The sequence below is a fragment of the Rhincodon typus genome, chromosome 27, assembly GCF_021869965.1.
Source record: "Rhincodon typus isolate 14 chromosome 27, sRhiTyp1.1, whole genome shotgun sequence".
In the NCBI taxonomy this organism is placed as follows: domain Eukaryota; kingdom Metazoa; phylum Chordata; class Chondrichthyes; order Orectolobiformes; family Rhincodontidae; genus Rhincodon; species Rhincodon typus.
In genome coordinates, this window is record NC_063358.1 from 22,681,053 (window position 1) to 22,701,728 (window position 20,676).

At 40.7% G+C, this 20,676-nt stretch overlaps 1 protein-coding gene across 1 annotated transcript in view; it reads left to right on the forward strand.

The window, feature by feature from the left end:
- stpg1 (sperm-tail PG-rich repeat containing 1) overlaps nt 1-6,762 on the forward strand; it is a 56,451-nt gene extending 49,689 nt beyond the window's left edge. Inside the window, exon 9 of the mRNA XM_048613211.1 lies at nt 4,907-6,762. Within this exon, the coding sequence (XP_048469168.1) occupies nt 4,907-4,980 (74 nt within the window). The 3' untranslated portion in view covers nt 4,981-6,762. The remainder of the gene's footprint in view (nt 1-4,906) is intronic.
- The last annotated feature ends 13,914 nt before the right edge of the window (nt 6,763-20,676 follow it).

Genomic DNA, 20,676 nt, shown 5'->3' on the forward strand with positions numbered 1-20,676 from the left:
TCACTAATGTCCTTTAGGGAAGGAAACTGCCATCCTTACCTGGTCTGGCCTACATGTGAATCCAGACCCACAGCAATGTGGTTGACTCTTAACTGCCCTCTGGGAAATTAGGGATGGGCAATATATGCTGCCTAGCCAGCGACGCCCTCATCCCATGAATGAATTTTAAAAAAAAGTTACCTCAGAGTACAACGGGATCTTAATCAGATGGGCCAATGGGCCAAGGAGTGGCAGATGGAGTTAAATTTAGATAAATATGAGATGTTGCATTTTAGAAAGGCAAATCAGGGAAGGACTTAGACACTAAATGGTAAGGTCCTGGGGAGTGTTGCTGAACAAAAAGACCTTGCGGTGCAAGTTCATACTTCCTTGAAAGTGGAGTTGCATATAGATAAGATAGTGAAGAAAGCATTTGGTATGCTTGCCTTTATTGGACAGTGCATTGAGTATTGGAGTTGGGAGGTCATGTTGCAGCTTTGCAGGGACATTGGTTAGGCCATTATTGGAATACTGTGTGCAATTCTAGTCTCCCTGCTATAGGAAGGATGTTGTGAAACTTGAAAGGATTGAGAAAAGATGTACAAAGATATTGCCAGGGTTGGAGGATTTGAGCTAAAGGAAGAGGTTGATTGACTAGGGCTATTTTCTCTGAACGTCGAAGGCTGAGGGGTGAACTTATAAAGGTTTATAAAATCATGAGGGGCATAGATAGGGTAAACAGACAATGCCTTTTCCCCCGGGGTGGGGGCGTCCAAAACTAGAGGGCATAGGTTTAAGGTGAGAGGGGAAAGATTTAAAAGGAACCTATGGGGAAACATTTTCATGCAGAAGGTGGTGTGTGTATGGAATGAGCTGCCAGGGGAAGTGATGGAGGCTGGTACAATTACAACATTTAAAAGGCATCTGGATGTGTATATGAATAGGAAGTGTTTAGAGGGATATGCGCCAAATTCTGGCAAATGGGACTAGATTTATCTAGGATCTCTGGTCAGCATGGATGAGTTGGACCACAGGGTCTGTTTCTGTGCTGTATATTCCTATGACTCTATGAACATTGGCACACTTGTAATGCTTTGAAGGCTGCGTGAAGCACTTAGAAGGGGAAAAGCCAAGATATTTTACGAGTGTTTGGAACTGTTGTTCAACACAACAGCTGCAGAGATTTTTGGAACACGAACATATTGTTCCACTTTAACTGCAAAATATCCAAAATCTGCTTGATATTTCAATTCAGCTGTTTCACAATATGTTGCAACTGTTGACAAATCAATTTGCAAACATCATACAATATGCAAATAATAACATTCCATTAAGGTTAAGAAAAACATACCCTGATATGTTGCCAGTTTTTAGCAAATGCAAGCCAGCTATTTAGAGAGAAGTATGTGGTTCTAGTTTAAAACTTCCTGTACTGTATTTTGAATTTGGGTGAACATTTAATTTGCTACCTTTTGTAGGTAAATTTGGCGAGTGGAGGTGGGGAGAGGTGGTTGAGGGTGGGGCATAGTTGTATGGAATGACACTAGTGGTAGTGGATTAGCAGCTTGTTCCCAGTTCAGTATTCCTTTCTATTGTCTGCAGTGGTAATATAAATGAGGCAAGGTTTACAATCAGCTGAAAGTGGTATTTCAGCTATTTTGGGGGTGAATTTAGGTTCTATTAACATGCAGGATATTGGCAATAGAAAGAGAACCACTTTTATTTCCTCAAGCTTGTAGCTCATCCTGTCTGTAAGTGACCTTGCAGCTGAGTTATGATGCAATGATTTGCTGAGTAAAGCCCTTAGAAGATGCCACTGTTTCAAGCTTTTCCATCGCAAGTTGCAGGTTATGTATGCACTGTGCTGTAATAGAGGCAGCAGAATGTTCATATGAGAGACGGAGATGGATGAGTAGGATTTATGGATCAAATTGATATACTGTATTTTGTGACATGCATTCTTGGCCCATGACACTGATTGGCAATTATTTTGTATTCATTTGTGCTTTTTTCTCATCTGTAACACTATATCCAACTCGCCAACCAACAAAAATAGATGGCGACTGGTTCCACTTTGCCACTTGCATAACAGCTGCTTTTCGATGTGTAAAGGCTTTAGGACCCTGGAGAAAACCTGTAATGATATCATGGAGATGCTCCCTCCTAGGTAGAAATGGCACCACATGGGCAGAGTTTGTTGGATATATAAGAGATCAATAGATAGGCAAAATGCGATTGGATTAGTTTGACAGAGAGCATCATATGTAGATAAAAGTCTGTTAATAATGTATCAGTAAGATTAGAGCCTGCTACATCTCCAATTACTACGTGTGGTAGTAGTTAGTGTAAAAATATATTAAACAAAGTTCCGAAGAAGCCTGGACTTAATGACAACAGTTGACCTTGCCTTCTCTTTGACCAGTCTGCTTTGAACCCAAGCTCTTAGGTGTGGGGATAAAACCACATGACAAAAGTCTTCTCATTTCTCCAAGTTTGATTTTCCTTCAATTGACTTTTATCCACCAGTTCTTTTCCACCATTCAGTGTTTGGAATGACTGCCAAATATACAGAAACTACTTTCAGCAAAAGACTGAAAGAGGTTTAGCCTCAATACATAGTCACTTCCCTCATCAGGTCACTCAGTTATAGGAGGGATATTATTGAGCTGGAGAGGGCTCAGAAGAGATTTACCAGGATATTGCCGGGTATGGAAGGTTTAAGTTATAAAGATAGGCTGGGATTTTTTTCACTGCAGCATAGGAGGTTGAAAGGTAACCTTATAGAAGTTTATAAAATCATGAGGGGTATAGACAGGGTTAATGATAGGTGTCTTTTCCCTAGGATGGGGGATTTCAAGCCTAGGAGGCAGATTTTAAATATGAGAGGCGAAAGATTTAAAAAAGATGTGAGGGGCAAATTTTTTTACACAGAGGGTGGTTCGTGTGTGGAATGAACTTCCTAAGGAAGTGGTGGATATGGGTACAATTACAATGTTTAAAAGACACCTTGATAAGTACATGAATAAGAAAGGTTTGGAGGGATATGGGCCAGGAGCAGGTAGGTAGGACTAGTTTAGTTTGGGATGATGTTCGGCATGGACTTGTTGAACCGAAGGGTCTGTTTCTGTGCTGTATAACTTTATAACTCTACGATGCTATGTGGCCAATTTCTTTACTTTTATTTTCACTCTCAGCTCTTAAAGCATATTGGATGTTGAGTTTATGCTTTTGCATTAAATGTGCAGTCTTCCAATGTGTACAGAGAAAACCTTCCAAATACAGAAATAAGCTGACCTTACAGATTCGTACTGGGTCAATTCTCATTGAATATGCAATGCAGGGTAATTCAGCCAGGATTAAATTAGTAACTCTAAAATGGCAAAGAGCAAAAGAGGATAGCAAAAAAGGGAAAATGCTGGAGAGACAGAGAGAAAAATCAGACCCAGAGAGCAAGAGGAATTTAATCTGTGCAGATGGAGCAACTTAACAGCAATAACAGAAACAATGGAGTGTTCACGATTTTTACCCCCAGTTTGCGCATATGTTGAGGAAGGGAATGAGCCAAAACAATTAGGATGGACACTTATATTTTTTAATAAGTTGGCTTTATATAAAACAAAATCTGTGCCCAAAATTACTTTCAAGGGCCATAGCATCACTTTGTTGAGGCCATGGTCAAGGAATTGAGAAATGAGCTGACCCAGCTCGTCACTTGGATTCCACTCTAACTTCTAACTTCAGCCATTATCTAGTGACAACACTTCCTCATCCACATGGTCAACAGTATGGCTAGGAAGTTTCAGGTGCCCCAGTTCTTGGTCATTGTAGTGGTAAGTTGTCTTATTGCAAGGCATTATTAAAGTACAAAGTACACGTCATTTTGCTATACCATGCTAAACTAGACAGCTGTTTAATCCAAATCTCCCAGACAGTTTGTCAATGTTGTGATCAGTACCCAGATACAGAAGCTATCCTGAGACTGATCCTCAGATTTCATTGTAGGAACTTGTTGAGACCTTGTCATTCATCTTGATAGAGGCTTTCTCATATCTAGCGACGCAAGACAGAGTACATGCCTTTTTCAATTGTCGTTTTTCCTGGAACAGGTTGCCAGCCTGTCACTATAGCTTCAAACACGGCCAGGAAATTCTCACACTCTTACTGCCGACTATAAGCTTATTGCAAGGATTTAATATCCTTATATTAAGGATATTAATAGTTAATAACATACACTTTTGATGGCCATCGAGTTGTAGAGTGAGGCTCAAACGCAAAATTATTGGCTCAGAGGCAGGGACACTACCCATAAGCGCCACAAGACCTCCTTGTGTTGAGATAAGATGTAAAAAGTACAGACTAAAGCTGTGAATTGTACTCATCATCAGTAAAACTAATTCAACGGGGTTGAAGAGTCAGGTCATCACAGCTCCATTGGATCAAATTGCTCGCTAAACCCATAATAGCTTGTACCATATAATTAGCTAACTCTAAGCAGGAAGCAAATGGGAATTTTACACTAATTTAATTTGTAAACAAAATTTGCCAATTTATGTAAATGAATTACTAACACATTCAGCTAAAGGAATAGTATAACTCAAAGAGCCAAGGATTATTATTACTTTTAAGAAGGAGAGGAGATTAAAAAGTGGAGAAGCAGGTTCTCCTATTTTCTCCCTCCTTTTCCTTGAAATCCAGAATGATCAACCCATGAAAAATGTAAATAGAGAAGTCAGTCTGGGCCCAGTTCTCTTCGATGGAACTTCAATACTTCAGTTATAATTTTTGCAGCAACTTTATTTTCTACCTCATTCTATATGGTATCTGCTGAGCTAGAAATGATTATCAATAAATCTTAATTTAAATACTAGTTAAAACATCTCCCAAAATGCTATCGGGTAGTGATGCTTATCTGTTCTGCTTTCCACAGCCTCCTATGCACCGAAGAAAAGTGGAAAACAATCTTTCCTGTACAACACTGATAAAAAATGGGTGCCATCATAGATATTGAAGGAGAAACAAGCAAAGACAGATGGGCTTTTCAATGATTTCACTTCAAATCAGCTTATCAGACATAAACTGTGCTTTGGTGGCATTGGACACACAACATGGATTCATCATGGATTTAAATCATAATTCTATTGTTGAAAAATATGATCAAGTATTTGAATTTATCGTTAAACTTTGGGTGGAGACAGTTTCACTTGCATGTATTTTCTATCATTGTGATGGATGTCGTTCCTAATGAAGTGTAAACATTTATCCGAAAGAAGAACAACTTTATTGCTTTCTATAGAAATGAGTTTTTCTGACAAACCTATTAATGAGTCAGTTTTCATTTATGTATTTCTTACATAATCCATGCATGCATTGAAAGCATAAGGTTGTGATCTAGTTTAATATTTATTTATTTATTCACTTCAAGCAAACATTTTTAGTAACACCTATTTTCCAAGGTAAAATTCCATTATTATGGCAGGAAGAATTTGGAGAGATTGTGGTGATTCAATACTGCACAAAGTAATATATTATGTCAAAGTCATTAGTTGTGAGTCAATTGAATTTTTCATTAATAGTTTATCTGAATAAAGAGCAGAACCATTGTGGTAATAATGAGCCATTTTGCCGATCCTTCTTTAAACTGATCTCTTTCATCAAGAATTAGATCATCTGACCTAATATCACGAAGGCGATGTACTGCAGATCGTGAAATCTGAAATAAATTCAAAAAATGCTGGAAATACTCAGCGGGTCTTGTGGCATCAGTGTTGAGAGAAACAATTAAGATTTTAGGTCTGTTACTTTACATCAGAGCTCATCTTGTTGGTTGAATTATCAGCCTTGATGAAAGGTTATCAAAGATCATAAAAGGCTTTGGTGTCCCCACTGGTTAACTGGCTCCAGCCACCGCACTATATTGAAAGACTTTTGTAAGATTCAGTTTTTGTTTGCAAAGTGCCTTCCAGTCATTTACATGGCTGTCTTGGCTGTTTTCAGGTTGTGAAGTGTTTGAGGTGTTGGGTTTATGTTTTGCATCATGTCAGTTTTTTTTGCAATAATGAGAGATATCACCTCAGTTGATATTGCTCAAACCTTATATAGGTTCCACTTTTAACGAATGATGCTTTAGCTGTTTCTTATATATTTGAACTTAACAAATGACAAGCTTCATCAATATTGGCATTGGTATAACCCAATAAATTGTTAGTAAGTAGCAATCATTCTAATGTCAGTGTAAAGTACAGGTCTTTGCCATCATTATTTGTGCGAGGGATTTTGATATGTGCCATCCATCATGTTTAGAATTTCAGGGGTGAATCTTAGTAGTTGCTGTCACAAACTGAATGTTGGGTTTGAATCATCTGTTTCTTTCAATTCCCAGTTTTGAGAGTTTGATGCCTCTTTCCTGATTATTTGTACAACTGAGCTTAGACTTTCTCGGCTTTAAATACGGTTCTAACCAAATCCTCTTACAAATTAAGACCCTTACAATGAGGTAACATATTTTATAACTGTTCTGAACTATCTCCTTTCTTCAGGAGAAAATTTCTTGCATACAACTCCAACCAGGACTCTTTCCTTAATCAAATAAATATCAAACTAAGCTAATTATTTTTAATCAAAACAGAAATTTCAGGAGAAACACAACAGTTCTGGTAATATCTGTGGGAAGAAAGTTGTTATCAATCATCAGAAAAGTCACTGGAAAATTGAAAAATTAACTCTGCTTTTGTTCAAATCTCTGGTTCTTTGTTTTAATTCTTTTCAATGTTTCTTCTCTGACTCTCGAAATGCAAATAAATTCCCATTATTGCTCCATGAACTCTCTCTGTTCTAATGCTTTTAAAAAATTATGACTATAATCATAGATAAAAACTACTCACATTGTATCACAAAACCCACTTCCATCCTGAAAAATATTGATTAACCATTATTGAAAACAAAAAATGCTGGAGATCACAGCAGGTCAGGCAGCATCCATGGAGGGAGAGCAAGCTAACATTTCAAATCTAGATGACTCTTCATCAGAACTGAAGTGAAGTGTGGAGGGTGCCGCATTTATGCAATAGTGAGGTAGGGATGTTGGAGTGCTGGAGGAGGAAGGATGTTGATTGTTCAGATTATGTGATCGGTATGTGTGAATGGCAGAACAATGGTGTGTCTAACTGCCAGACTGGAACAAATATACAGTCCTACTGGGGCTGGGGGAGGGGTTTAGGGTGACAGAAAATGTAACAAGCAAAGCTAAAAGAAAGGGAAGGTCTCCAGCATTTTTTGTTTTCAGTTCAGATTCCAGCATCTGCAGTAATTTGCTCCAACATTACAGTTACCTCCACTTGAGCTAAAGGGAGAGGCTGAATAGACTGGGGCTATTTTCCCTGGGCCATCGAAGACTGAGGAGCATGGATCGGGTGAATTGTCAAGGTTGTTTCCCCAGGGTAGGGGGCTCCAAAACTAGAGGGCATAAGTTTAAGGTGAGAGGAGAAAGATTTAAAAGGGACCTAAGGGGTAACTTTTTCACAAAGAGGGTGGTGTGCGTATCGAATGAGCTGCCAGGGGAAGTGGCAGAAGAGGGTACAATTACAACATTTAAAAGGCATCTGGTTGGGTACATGAATAGGAAGAGGTACAAGAGCCACATGCTAGCGAATTGGACTAGATCAGTTTAGGATATCTGGTCAGCATGGATGAGTTGGACCGAAGGGTCTATTTCATGCTGTAAAACTCTATGACTATGACTCTGCTCTTGGTTCCTTGACCTCACCAAGGAAAGGATATCTTCTACTTCATGGATCTTGCCATTGTTTTAGAGCCTGCCTTGGCATATCCTGTACATCCTCATGATTGCAACATTTGGCTTGGAAGTAACCTTTCTTCTTGCAAATACAGCAGTCGACTACTTTGGCGGGATAATTTTCCTGGCCACATCAACAACAGTTAGCTGGGATATAGGGGCAGAATTGATCCATTCAGCCCTTCAACCTGCTCCGCCATTCTAGATCATGGATGGCAATTTACTTCATCACATCTTTCCACGCTATCCCCATATCCCTTGATACCATTAGTAACTAAAAATCTATCAATCTCTGTCTTAACTAACTTAATGAGCAAGCTTCCACAGCCCTCTAGGATAGAGAATTCCAAAGATTCACTGACCCTTCAGTGAAGAGGTTCCTCCACATCTCAGTCTTACATGGAGAGTCTTTTATGCTGAGACTGGTTCTAAACCCCAGAGGAAACAATCTTTTGACATTTACATTGTCTTTCCCTTTAAGAATTTTCTAAGTATCTATGAAGTTGCTTCTCCCAATTCCAGGAAACACAGGCTAAATATACAAGCAAATGATGGAATATTTCCCTGCTTCCCCTGTTTTTATATTTTAACATACTCCTCAGTCATTTTTGTAATATGGTTTTGCCTGCCATTTTGAAACACCAGTCAATTTGACTTCCTGACTTCAACCTATCCATTCATTTGAACTGCCTTTGTTAAAGTTGTCATCTGTCAACCACAAGTGGTCAGACAATGCTTTGTCCAAGACATCAATTTTGTCCTTGATCAGTTAAATTGATCTATTAAATTGTCAAACCCAGTTCTTTCAAGGCTATACAGATCATAATTAAATGAATCAATACTTTCCTCTTATCATTGGGAATGCTTGTTTAATGCTGTCTGACAAAGATTGAATGTCATATATCACTGAAATCACATGCTGGGAATCAAGTTCTGCTAATCTCAGATTTTACCAAAGTATCCTGAAGTTCCACCAATTTAGCTGTCTGTTTAGACCCTGGTGAGCAGAACACATAGACTGGGTTTTATATTTAACAAACATTACCATAGATTAATGCCACAGGTAAACAACAATGGACTGTCAACATGCAATTCTCCGAGTTAAAGCTCTAAACCTCTTATAAAACTCCTCCTACACACACACACAGATGGATACAGACAACCAAAAACATTGGTGATGGGTGGAGGTAAAAAGTACTGGGAAGGTAGTTCAATGGTCCCTATTCACAGAACTCACTGAGATGATCTTATTCCTTGTCAGGATTTGCTGTTCTTCAGTCTCTCTCCTCTAAGTATGTTTCACATCCTTGCAGGAGGCACAGAGTAACTGGTTCTCTGACTTATTGGTTAAAAGCTACAGCTTACAGCAATAAGCATCCTTCTGTATTCATGTATTTTCCACTAAAGAGAGACAAACCACTCCACTTCCGGATATCCAAAGGCTTCTGGCAATATCATTCATCTGGCAATATCATTCACACTTACAAAATTTTCAGCTACCCAGGAGCCAACCACATAGTTGTTGGCAAGTAGCCTTTGTCATCCACAGCTGGTCACAATTCCACAAACCAATCAGCTACCCTTTGCTGGCTGAATTTCACTTTGTACACACTGCCTGATGCCTGTAACTAGCCCCTCTCATTATTTTAACAAAGAAGCAGTGTAAACACCACTTACAATGAGTTTCAGTAACCTATTTCTGAAAAGTGCAGCAAATCCTTCCACAACACTTGTTTTTTTTAAAACGGAAGGACGGCACGGTGGCTCAGTGGTTAGCACTGCTGCCTCACTGCGCCAGGGATTCAGATTCAATTCTAGCCTCGGGTGACTGTCTGTCTGGAGTTTGTACATTCTCCCCGTGTCTGCGTAAGTTTCCTCTGGGTGCTCTGATCTCCAGTCCAGAGATGAGCAGGTTAGGTGGATTGACCATGCTAAACTGCCCATAGTGTCCAGGGATGTGTAGGTTAGGTGGATTAGCCATGGGACATGCAGGGTTACAGGGATAGGGTAGGAAGATGAGTGTGGGTGTGATGCTCTTCAGAGAGTCAGTGTGAACTTGTTGTGCCAAATGGCCTGTTTCCACACTGGAGGGATTCTATGATAGTCCTTTTCCCATTTCAGTCCACAATAAGAAGTACAGAACAATAAAAAGATACACTCTCAATATGAAATAGACATCAAGTGTTTTTATTACTTTCTCATACATAGGTTTTTTAAATTGATCCTTTGCCTGACTAGGTACTATCTGCTCAGCCATGAATTGTATACGGTAGTGTACAAACAGGTTAACTCCTCAGCTTTACAGCCAGGCCAGATGCAGTGTGATATCTAACAAAACTTCAGCAACAATTCTGGCACATATCTGTCTGGCTAGGACCTGCAGCTCACTTCAAGTTTTCAGTCATGGAAGAAACTTTTCTATATTGCTCTTTCACTTGCTGTCATCACATAATCTTGATCTTGTTGTGCTGCTAAAGAATACTTAAAGTCTCCTGACATGAGGAAAACATTAACTTTGTTTCAGAAACATTCTCCTGTGGTTTCTTCTTTTCACAAGGCTGCAAGAGGGAGTTAGAACATATGACAATGCATCTTTTTCTGTGATGATATATACTGGTCTCATTAGCATATCACAGTCAGACTTATCCCCATGCCATAATTCAAAGCTAAAAAAAAAGCACTGTATCTTGTAACAATAGTTCTGAATGAAGTAATCCTCCAGGAGTATGCAGGAGAGACGGTTTATGCAACACTAAAACGGTAATGAAAACAATTATATTCATAATTGCAGAAATTATTTCAACTCATCTACAAATTTGAAAAGTTTTAGGATTTCTCAAACTTGGGTGGATCCTTCTGCGTAAGATTGACAATCGGTGAAATGGAATTCATAACAAGGGCAGTAAATGTTAACTTTTAGAGACAAAAAACCTGCAGATGTTGGAATCCAAGGTAGACAAACAGGAGGCCGGAAGAACACAGCAAGCCAGGCAGCATTTGGAGGAAAGGAGCAGTCAACATTATTACCTTTATTAACCTTCTTCAGGACTGTATGTGGGGGTAGGGGGACCTGCAGATAAAGTGGGGGAAGGGGTGTAGCGGAATGGTGGTGATAGGTGGACACCAGTTGACTTCTCTTTTCCTCCAATTGTTAAGCCTCTGACTCCAGCATCAGCAGTTCTTACCATCTCTGAGTGAGTTATTACCCCACTGCGAAGCTTCCTCTGATGCTGCCTGGCCTGTGGTGTTCCTCCAGCTCCACACTGTGTTATCTCTGACTCCAGCTTCGGCAGTTCTCACTATCTCTTAACTTCTCTCTGGTTTAGTTTCAAAAGTTAGAATTAGAATTAGGTTAATTTTCACTGTACTCAAGTACAGGAGTACAGTGAAAAGTGTACAAAATCGCCACTCACCAGCGCTATCTCGTGTACAAAAACCTGAATTTAAAAAAAAAGCAACCATCTAGATACAAAAACCAAACCAACCATCTAAGATACAAAAACCAGAATTTTTTTAAAAAAATGCAGAAATACAAGAAAAAGTAATGTCAGGCTTCAAAGCCTTCTTTGACAACTAGTGTCAAGAGATCACATCACTATCAGGAGCACAAACAATGTCTTGGCCCAAGGTTAATATTGGCAACTGGCAAATCATCTGAAGTTTCCTGATGAGTTGTAACAACTATACCACTACCATCAATTGTCAGCTCTTGATACTGTTTCACTAACGATTGAACGATTAAAACAGCAATGTGTTTCTTGTATTTTAGGATCATATAGGGCTTTTTGTTCACTTTTTCACTGTCTTCCAAAATCTACAAAGAACTATAAAGAATCTGAGCCCTTGGACAATATTTGTAAAGGATCAAAAAGTCATTTCAGGAGCAAAAACAGAAGTTGCTGGAAAAGCTCAGCAGGTCTGGCAGCATCTGTGAAGAAAAATCAGAGTTAATGTTTTGGGTCCAGTGACCCTTCCTCAGAACTGATGGAAATGTTAATGGATCCGCTACTGAGCTTTTCCAACAACATGTTTTTATTTCATTAGTTTAGTTGAGTTAATCTAATGGACAGCAAGATTATTGACTATGCACAAACAATCTATTTTCTGACTACTGGCTAGCCTGAAGTTGAATCCCAGGAAACATTCCTTGTCATTACCAATTTATGGCCCCTGCTTTGGCCAATTTCCATTGATCTTATTTGAAGCCACACACGAGTATTACCAAGACATTATTTGATTATGGTCTCAGTATTTTTGCTATGTGCAATTTTAACCCATGTAAATTCCATTCACTTGTACAGAGTTAAGATCAGGCCCGTTCTCTTCAGCTTCTAACGTAGGTATGAGAACTTGCCCAGTCGTTGAGCACTAATACCCTGTTACACCATTAATTCTAATTTCACTAATACCCATTTCTTTAAATCATTGACTATCACTGTGAGGTTAGTGTTTTTGGCTTTGTCACCCACTTTACGTTAAGTTGGACTTGATACCCTTCACAACATGTACTGTTTCTTCCATAAGTATGGCTTCAAATATATGGATGCTTATCTTAATCTTGGCCTAGTTTATCTTCAGGCTACAAAGCAACCTTGATCCATAAGTAAGTGTCCTTGCCCTTAACTACTATGTCTCTATTTCACTTGGTAATTTGTTTCCCCAAGGACAACAATGAAATCCAGAATAAATATTGAGAAAAATGTCTTTTTTGATAGGATAATTTCCCTAAACATTTCCTCATGTACCTTTAGTAACATAAGAGTACATCACCTGTGAATTCAAATTCACATTTATTTCTTTCTATGTCGTTGAGAATATCATATTAAGGAATATACATAAAGCCATATCTTCTTCATCCATTTCAACTTGTCCTTGGTTTCTCATCTGATTTGGCATAACGGATACCATTTTATGTTTTTTTTTGTTTGCTCCACACAACACTATGATGTATCTCAGAACTTATGTTCCTCTGCTTACCATTAATCAAATAAATACAAACTAGCTTCCAGCAACACTTTGTTACTTTTTGTGCAATGATGACATTTATACTCTGTACAAAATCGAGTAAAAATTGCTCTTACCTGACTACCAACATGGTTAGAGAACTTTATTCACTCTGGATCTGTTCAATTTTTTTTTTCTCTATTCATTCATGGGATGAGGGCGTCGCTGGCTAGGCAGCATTTATTGCCCATCCCTAATAACCGAGAGGGCAATTAAGAGTCAACCACATTGCTGTGGGTCTGGAGTCACATGTAGGCCAGACCAGGGAAGGATGGCAGTTTCCTTCCCTAAAGGACATTAGTAAACCAGATTGGTTTTTCCAACAATCAATCACGGTCATCATTAAATTCTTAATTCTTAATTCCAGATTCTAATGAATTCAAATTCCACATCTCCCATGGCAGGATTCGAATCCAGGTCACCAGAATGTTATCTGGGTCTCTGGATTAACAGTCCAGCGATAATAACACTAGGCCTTTGCCTCTCCACAATTCACTGGTATTTAACTCACTGGCAAATCTGGCAGCAGTTGACACCCAAAATGTTAATTTGAGAGTTTTAGCTGATGGGAGTCTATCTTCTAGTATCTTCACTGGTGTCAATGGGCAGCAACTCCAAGCCCCTGATCGACATGGACTATGGAGGGAAATTTGCGAATATTGGGTGAGATGCCCAGGGAAGATCTTTTCAATGTTAAGAGCAAATGTCTGATTTTCCATCCAAACGCTGAATGGTGAACAAGATTCTTGCTATTGAGCAGTTTGAAGCTTATTTGCATTGATTATCACTCTTTATCATCCTCAGTACTACCAAATTGTATCTAATTAATATGCAATTTCCTGTTCTCCCATCCACCACAAAGAAACTAGTTGCAAAGAATTCTCAACATGAAGACTGCTTCTTATTCCTCCAGATCTCTACTTCAGACACCCAGCACCAACATCTCAGGATAAATTCCATGGGCAAAATTATCAGGGCAAAGTGTGCTACATAATCCTAGTATGCTGTGTTCCACACAACTGGATCAGTCAGAAGCATAATGTGATGGAGGATGATGAGCTGCCAGAACTGGATCAATCCTCCTCCAAGGAGGATGAAGACTGTGATCAGGAGGAGCATCACCTTATGTATGATAGAATGCTGCAGCATCAGATGCTACAAGCCAGACAGGACTTCATTGGCACCTGGTTCCAGTAACAGAGAGCTGGGCGCAGTGATCACTCATTAACTGTAAAATTATTGGTGCTCAAAACGTAAGCAGTGCCAAGACAGAAATACAGCATCAGGTATTTCTTGGTTTTGTGTTAGCTTTTAGTGTTGGGGAATAAAAATGATTTGTTTCGAGTGTTAGAAGGCTCTGCTGTATGTGATAATCCCACACTGAGCAATGATATGATGTTGGGCATGTAGATATTGGGTGAAAGAGTAGCAGTGACTTTGAGAGGGATGTAAAATGGGATTTGGCTGTGGACAGTTACGTTGTGTGGCATGGTGCTTAAGCAGTAATAGATACAGGAATGTGCAGTTGTGTGTGCAAGAAAGTGTTAGATGTGCCACCTGTGTACCCTGAGAATTATTGGTCTGTAGATGCTGTCCCACTGTGTTCACAATGAAGGACAACTCCAGATTGCGAATGCTTGACTAGATGCCCAGCTGGAATTCAAGGATGTCACTGGAAAAAGGGATTCTGAGATATCTTGCAATGGTGAGTATTTCTGCCAGTGGGAGAATGGGGCTAGCATCAGACAATCTGAGTTTCATAGAGGCACGGCACATAGTTAATGAGGCACATTTGGGACAATGGTGCAAAGACTCTTGTGGAGAGATAACTCCATGAAACTCAACAAAATAACACTGATTATTTATGGTAAGATTCAGCCCAACGTTTCTGTCAAAACAAGATTAAGTGACCATTTGCGGCATCATCCAGGAACACACCAAAGTCAAAGTATTTTAGACAGTTTCCTCAGTTCTGTCATAATCTGAAAAATATTGACATTATTTTCATTGTTTAAATTTGAATTGTTCAGTAATTGAAGTGTTTCAGCTCATTTGTTCTTTAAATATTTATAGGGACATGAGATTTAAGAGCAGCTCATTTGTTTTTTAAATATTTATAGGAACATGGGATTTAAGAGCTGGAGAAGGCAATTTGGCCCTTCAGCCTTCTCCACAATTCGATAAAATCATTGCTGATCTGGTTATAGTCTCAGCTCCATTTTCTTGTCTGTCCACCATCATCCTTGACTTCCTTAGCTATTAAATATCTATCCAACTCAATCTTAAATAAGTATAAAGGTCCACTCTCCACTTTCAGGAATAGGATTCCACACTCTAATGCATTCAGAGAAAAAAATGGCCTCATCTCTATCTTAAATTGAAGATCTTTTTATTCATAAATGATGTCTTCTAGTTTTAATCTCCACCACAAGAGGAAGCGTACTTTAGGTATCTACGTCACCAGATTTTACATTTCAGTAAGACCATCTCCCATTCTTCTAAACTCCAATTGATATAGGGATAACTTGTTTGACCTTTTATCATACCTTAGAAATGAGCTGAGTGAACCATCTCTGAACAGCTTTAAAACAATTGTATCTTTATTTCAAATAAGCAGAACCAAAATTGTACCCTTGATGTGATCTCTGCAGCTGTACAACATCTCTACTTTTATAGTTCATTCCCGTTGCAATAAATGACATCATTGCTCCTGCTCTCCAAATCACTTGCAGTACCAACATACGAACTATCAGTGATTCGTGTGCCAGGATACCCATATCCCTTTGTATCACCAGCCCTGCAATCTTTCTCCATTTAAATAGTATGAGTCTTTTCTATACACATTGCCAAAATAGAAAGTTCATACTTGCCAAAATTATCCACCATCCAAGGATGTTTTGCCTACTTATTTATGGAGTCTTGAAGACATACAGCATGGAAACAGAGGCACATCTGCCCCATACATCTAGTCTTGTTTGTTAGGACACATTGAACTACCTTTTTATACTTGCTAATGTGTTCTCTTGCCTCTGTGGTTTTCAATTATCTGTGCTTGAATCTTGCAAGGTCATGTCCCCAGGTAGAATTGACTGTCTGTGCCCGTATATCTTGGCTGAGGTATTCCCAGCATGTCTTGCTTTTTGGCCAGTTTCTGAGCCTATCTAATTGGCAGAATCTTCTTTATTTTGAGACTAAATGTGAAGGCAGACATAAAAGCGGAAGGGACGGAATGGGTTTTCTTGACATGATTGCATTCTTAGGAGATCATTGCATATTCCTGTATGAGCAAAATGCCAAATCTTATAGGCAGGCAGAAAGTACTGAAGCCCACTGGAACTTGCTGGGCTCCAAAAAGCCTGGAGCCATATTTAAACAAAACCCAGATAGCACTTCACTCTCTGCAACTCAGGAGCACCACTTAACCTCTGTTCATCATCCCCTCCCACTCCTTCATATGTCAGAGATCAGGCAACAAGTGGCACCACACTTTAGCAGAGCCTCCTACTGCAGGATTGTCACGCAGGAGGTTGGGTGCTAGGCAGCTCCATCAGCTGTCTTGTGTACAATCAATGTCTGTCATTTAATTGCAGTTACTGTAATTGAGCACTAATAGTACCACAGATGTACTGCCCTTACACATCTTCCAGAATTCACACTTAGAACATAGAAGGAGCTACAACATTCAGCAGTTCATGCATCATCAGCCGATTAACTGTTCATCACAACGAGGTGAGGACACACATCTATTTTGACCAAAGGCTTGGGTGGAAGAAGGACGCAACCGCAAAAGATGGCACTTTAAGTTGCACCCCATTTTGAGTTCAGGCCTGTTTATCAGTCCTGGTCAGCTGACAATATCAGACATTGGACACTGAAAGATTCAGTCCTGTCAAAACTGGTGGTGATAGAGGAAATCAAAGGGCCGTCACAACTACAATTGAAACCTTTTTGGACCGGGAGAGACCAGCTCACAGTACAGGATGACATATTTTCATGGGGAGCACAAGTGATTGTCCCGAGTAAAGGTTGCCGCTAAATACTGGCTGAACTCCACCAAGGTCATCCAGGGGTCTCCAAAATGAGGATGTTGGCGAGAGGTTATGTTTGGTGGCCAGCACTGGATGTAGACATAGCCACATTGGTGACACGGTGCCCAGAGTGCCAACAAGGACAAAAATTACCAACAGCTGCTCCCCAACACCCATGGGAATGGCCGTGTAAACCTTGGACTCAGCTACACATCGCCTTTGCATGTACTTTCATGGGCTCAATGTTCTTAGTCATTGTGGACATCCACTCAAAGTGGTTGTATGTGCCTAGAGACCATTCATCAAACACAGGGATGACGATGCACATCCTTTTCAATACACAGAGTCCCAGAAATGTTGATCACAGATAACGGGCCATCATTTACCACCAGGGAATTTGGATATTTCCTAAAGTCGAATAGGATTTGACATACAAGAACATACTATCCATCATCCAATGGCACAGCAGAAACAGCAGTCCAAACTTTGAAGGTAGGCTTGAAGAAACAGCCTACAGCCTCGTAAGTTGGTTCCTATTTGATTATAGGACCACCCCACATGCAACTGCAGTGATAGCTCCCATAGAGTTGCTAATGGGGAGAAAGCTCTGCTGCAGGTTAAGCCCGATCTTCCCAGAGAGGGTGAGGGTGAAATAGCACCAGGAGCGCCAATGCCAGACACAAGATTCAGCCAAGCAAGAGAGACCATTTGATACAAGAGATGAAGTTTGGTGTAAGAAACACGGAAATGGCCCTTCATGTGTAAGAGGCATGATTGACATGAGGTCAGTATACAGTTCAGGTAAGTGCAACAGTTCTGAACAAGCACATGGACCATATGAAAGCCGCAAATTTGCAAATGGTGTGGGAGCAAAACAGAACAGTCAGAAATGCTGCTGGAACCTATGGGTTCACCTTCTCTGTTAAGTGTTGGTGAGTCCTCTGAATCGGGAGTGGACATGACAGATGTAGCTGCCTGAACATCTTAGCCACTGGAAGAAGGAAATTCAATTCTACTGAGGCGCTCCTGGTGCAAGAGGTGAGCTCCTGTGTGTATCAGATACCCAGCTGGAGGAAGCTGATCCAGTACTAAAATGCCCCAGGAGACTCTCCAAGAAAAAGGACCAGCTTATGTCCTCAGATTCAAAGAATATAATGATTGTAACGAGGTCAGCCAGCTGGGCATAATAGAATGAGTTCCCTGATTGGGGCTGTTGTTCTGGTCTAATCAGGAAGCCCTGGCTGACAGATATAAAGATGACTGTCAGAGATTCTGGCATGCTAGGAGCTGTCTCTGAAGAGGCAGTGCTAGAGTCAAGAACTTTTCATATGTATACAGAGTGACTTGGTGAGTGGATACCATATTACAGAAGAGGAGTGCTGAGGGTCTTAAAACACATTAGGTAGATGAATCCCCAGGACTTAATCAGGTATTTCTCAGAACTTTGTGGGAAGCAAGGGAAGGGATTGCTAAGACATTTGAGCCATGAGCGAGGTGCTGGAAGACTGGAGATTGGCTAATGTGGTGCCAATATTTAAGAAAGGTTGTGGAAAAGCAAGGGAACTATAGACTGGTCAGCCTCATTTCGGTGGTGAGTACGTTGTTGGAGGGGATTCTGAGTGATAGGATTTACATGCATTTGAAAAGGCAAGGACTGATCAGAGATAGTCAGCATGGCTTTGTGCATAGGAAATCATTTTTCACTAACTTAATTGTTTTTTTTTGAAGAGGCGACAAAGAAAATTGATGAAGGCAGAGCAGTAGACACTGTCTATATGGACTTCAGTAAAGCATTCGACAAGGTTCCTCATGGTAGACTGGTTAGCAATGTTAGAACACGTGGGATCCTGGGGGAGCTAGCCAATCGGATAAAAATTTGGCTTGAAGGTAGTAGTCAGAGATGATGATGGATGGATGTTTTTCAGACTTCAGGAAGGCTTGTGATCAGTGGTGTGCCACAATGATCAGTGCTGGGTCCACTGCTTTTCAACATATATATAAAAGAAGGTCTGGTCAGTAAGTTGATATCAAAATAGATTGTGTGTAGTTGACAGTGAAGAAAATTATCTCAGTGTACAATGGGACTTTGATCAGCTGGCCCATTGGCTGACGTTTCGCAAATGGAGTTTAAATGTGAGATGTTGCGTTTTGGTAGACAAACCAGGGCAGGGCTTATACAGTAGAGACAAAAAACTGCAAATAATAGAATCCAAGGCAAACAGGTGGCTGGAAGAACACAGCAGACCAGGCAGCATCTTGAGGAAAAGAACAGTCAATGTTATTGGTATTACCCTTCTTCAGGACTGGGATTGAGGGTAGGGGAAGCTTCAGATAAAGTGGGGGGTGGGGGGAGGAGTGGAAGTGGAATGGTGGTGATCGGTGGACACCGGTAGTAGGTACAACCTGGTTGGTCAATGGGAGGGATGAATTCGGTTGGTAGCTGGAAGGGAGGGTCAGAAAGTGGAATGGAAGGGAGGAGGTGGACTTGGAAAGGGAGCTGGGGGATGGGTGGGAAGATTATTTGAAATTAGAGAACTCAATATTGAATCCTCCAGGCTGTAGAGTACCCAGGCAGACGATAGGGTGTTGTTCTTCAAATCTGTGTTCTGAGTCACCGCGACACTGGAGTAGGCTGATGATAGACATGTTGGAGGGGGAGTGGGGCAGGGAGTTGAAATGGGTAGTGACTGGGAGGTTAGGTTGGCCATTATGGGCCAGGCGGAGATGCTTGGCAAAATGGTCTCACAGAAGTAGAGATGCCATAAATGGTAGGGCCCTTGGGAGTGCAGCCAAACAATGAGACCTCGGGGTGCAGGGGCATAGTTCTTTGAAAATGGAGTTGCAAGTAGACAGAATGGTGAAGAAGGCATTTGGCACGCTTGCCTTCATTGGTCATAACAATTAGTGTAGGAGCTGGGATATCATAGATCATAGAATCCCTACAGTGTGGGAACAGGCCCTTCGGTCCAACAAATCTGCACCAACGCTCAGAGCATCCCACCCAGACCCACCTGATCTACACATCCCTGAACACTACGGGCAATTTAGTATGGCCAATCCACCTAGCCTGCACATCTTTGGACTGCGGGAGGAATTCGGAGCACTCAGAGGAAACCCACACAGACATGGGGAGAATGTGCAAACTCCACACAGACAGTCACCTGAGAGTGGAATCAAACCCAGGTCCCTGGCGCTGAGAGGCAGCAATGCTAACCACTGAGCCACCATGTCACCCATTGTGCTGTACAGGGTATTTGTGAGACCACTTTTGGAATACTGAGTAAAATTCTGGTTGCCCTTCTATAGAAGGGACGTTGTTAAACTTGAGAGGGTGCAGAAAAAGTTTACAAGGATATTGCCGGGTCTGGAGTGTTTGCACAATAGGGAGAGGCTGTAGAAACTGGAGCTATTTTCCCTGGAGCGTCAGAGGGGTGAGCTTATAGAGATTTATAAAATCATGAAAATCATGGATAGCTTGAATAGCCAAGATCTTTTTTCCTAGGGTGGTGGAGTCCAAACCTCGGGGACATAGGTTTAAGGTGAGAGGGGAAAGATTTAATAAGGGCCTGAAGGGTAACTTTTTCATGCTAAGGGTGATGTGTGTCAGGACAAGCTGCCAAAGGAAGTGGTGTAAGCTGGTACAAATACAACATTTAAAAGGCATCTGGATAGGTATATTAATAGGAAGGGTTTAGAGGGCTATGGGCCAGATGTTGGCAAATGGGATTAGGTCAAATGGGATCAGAGATAGTAGGAACTGCCGATGCTGGAGAATCTGAGAAAACAAGGTGTAAAGCTGGATGAACACAGCAGGCCAAGCAGCATCAGAGGAGCAGGAAGGCTGACATTTCTGGCCTAGACCCTTCTTCAGAA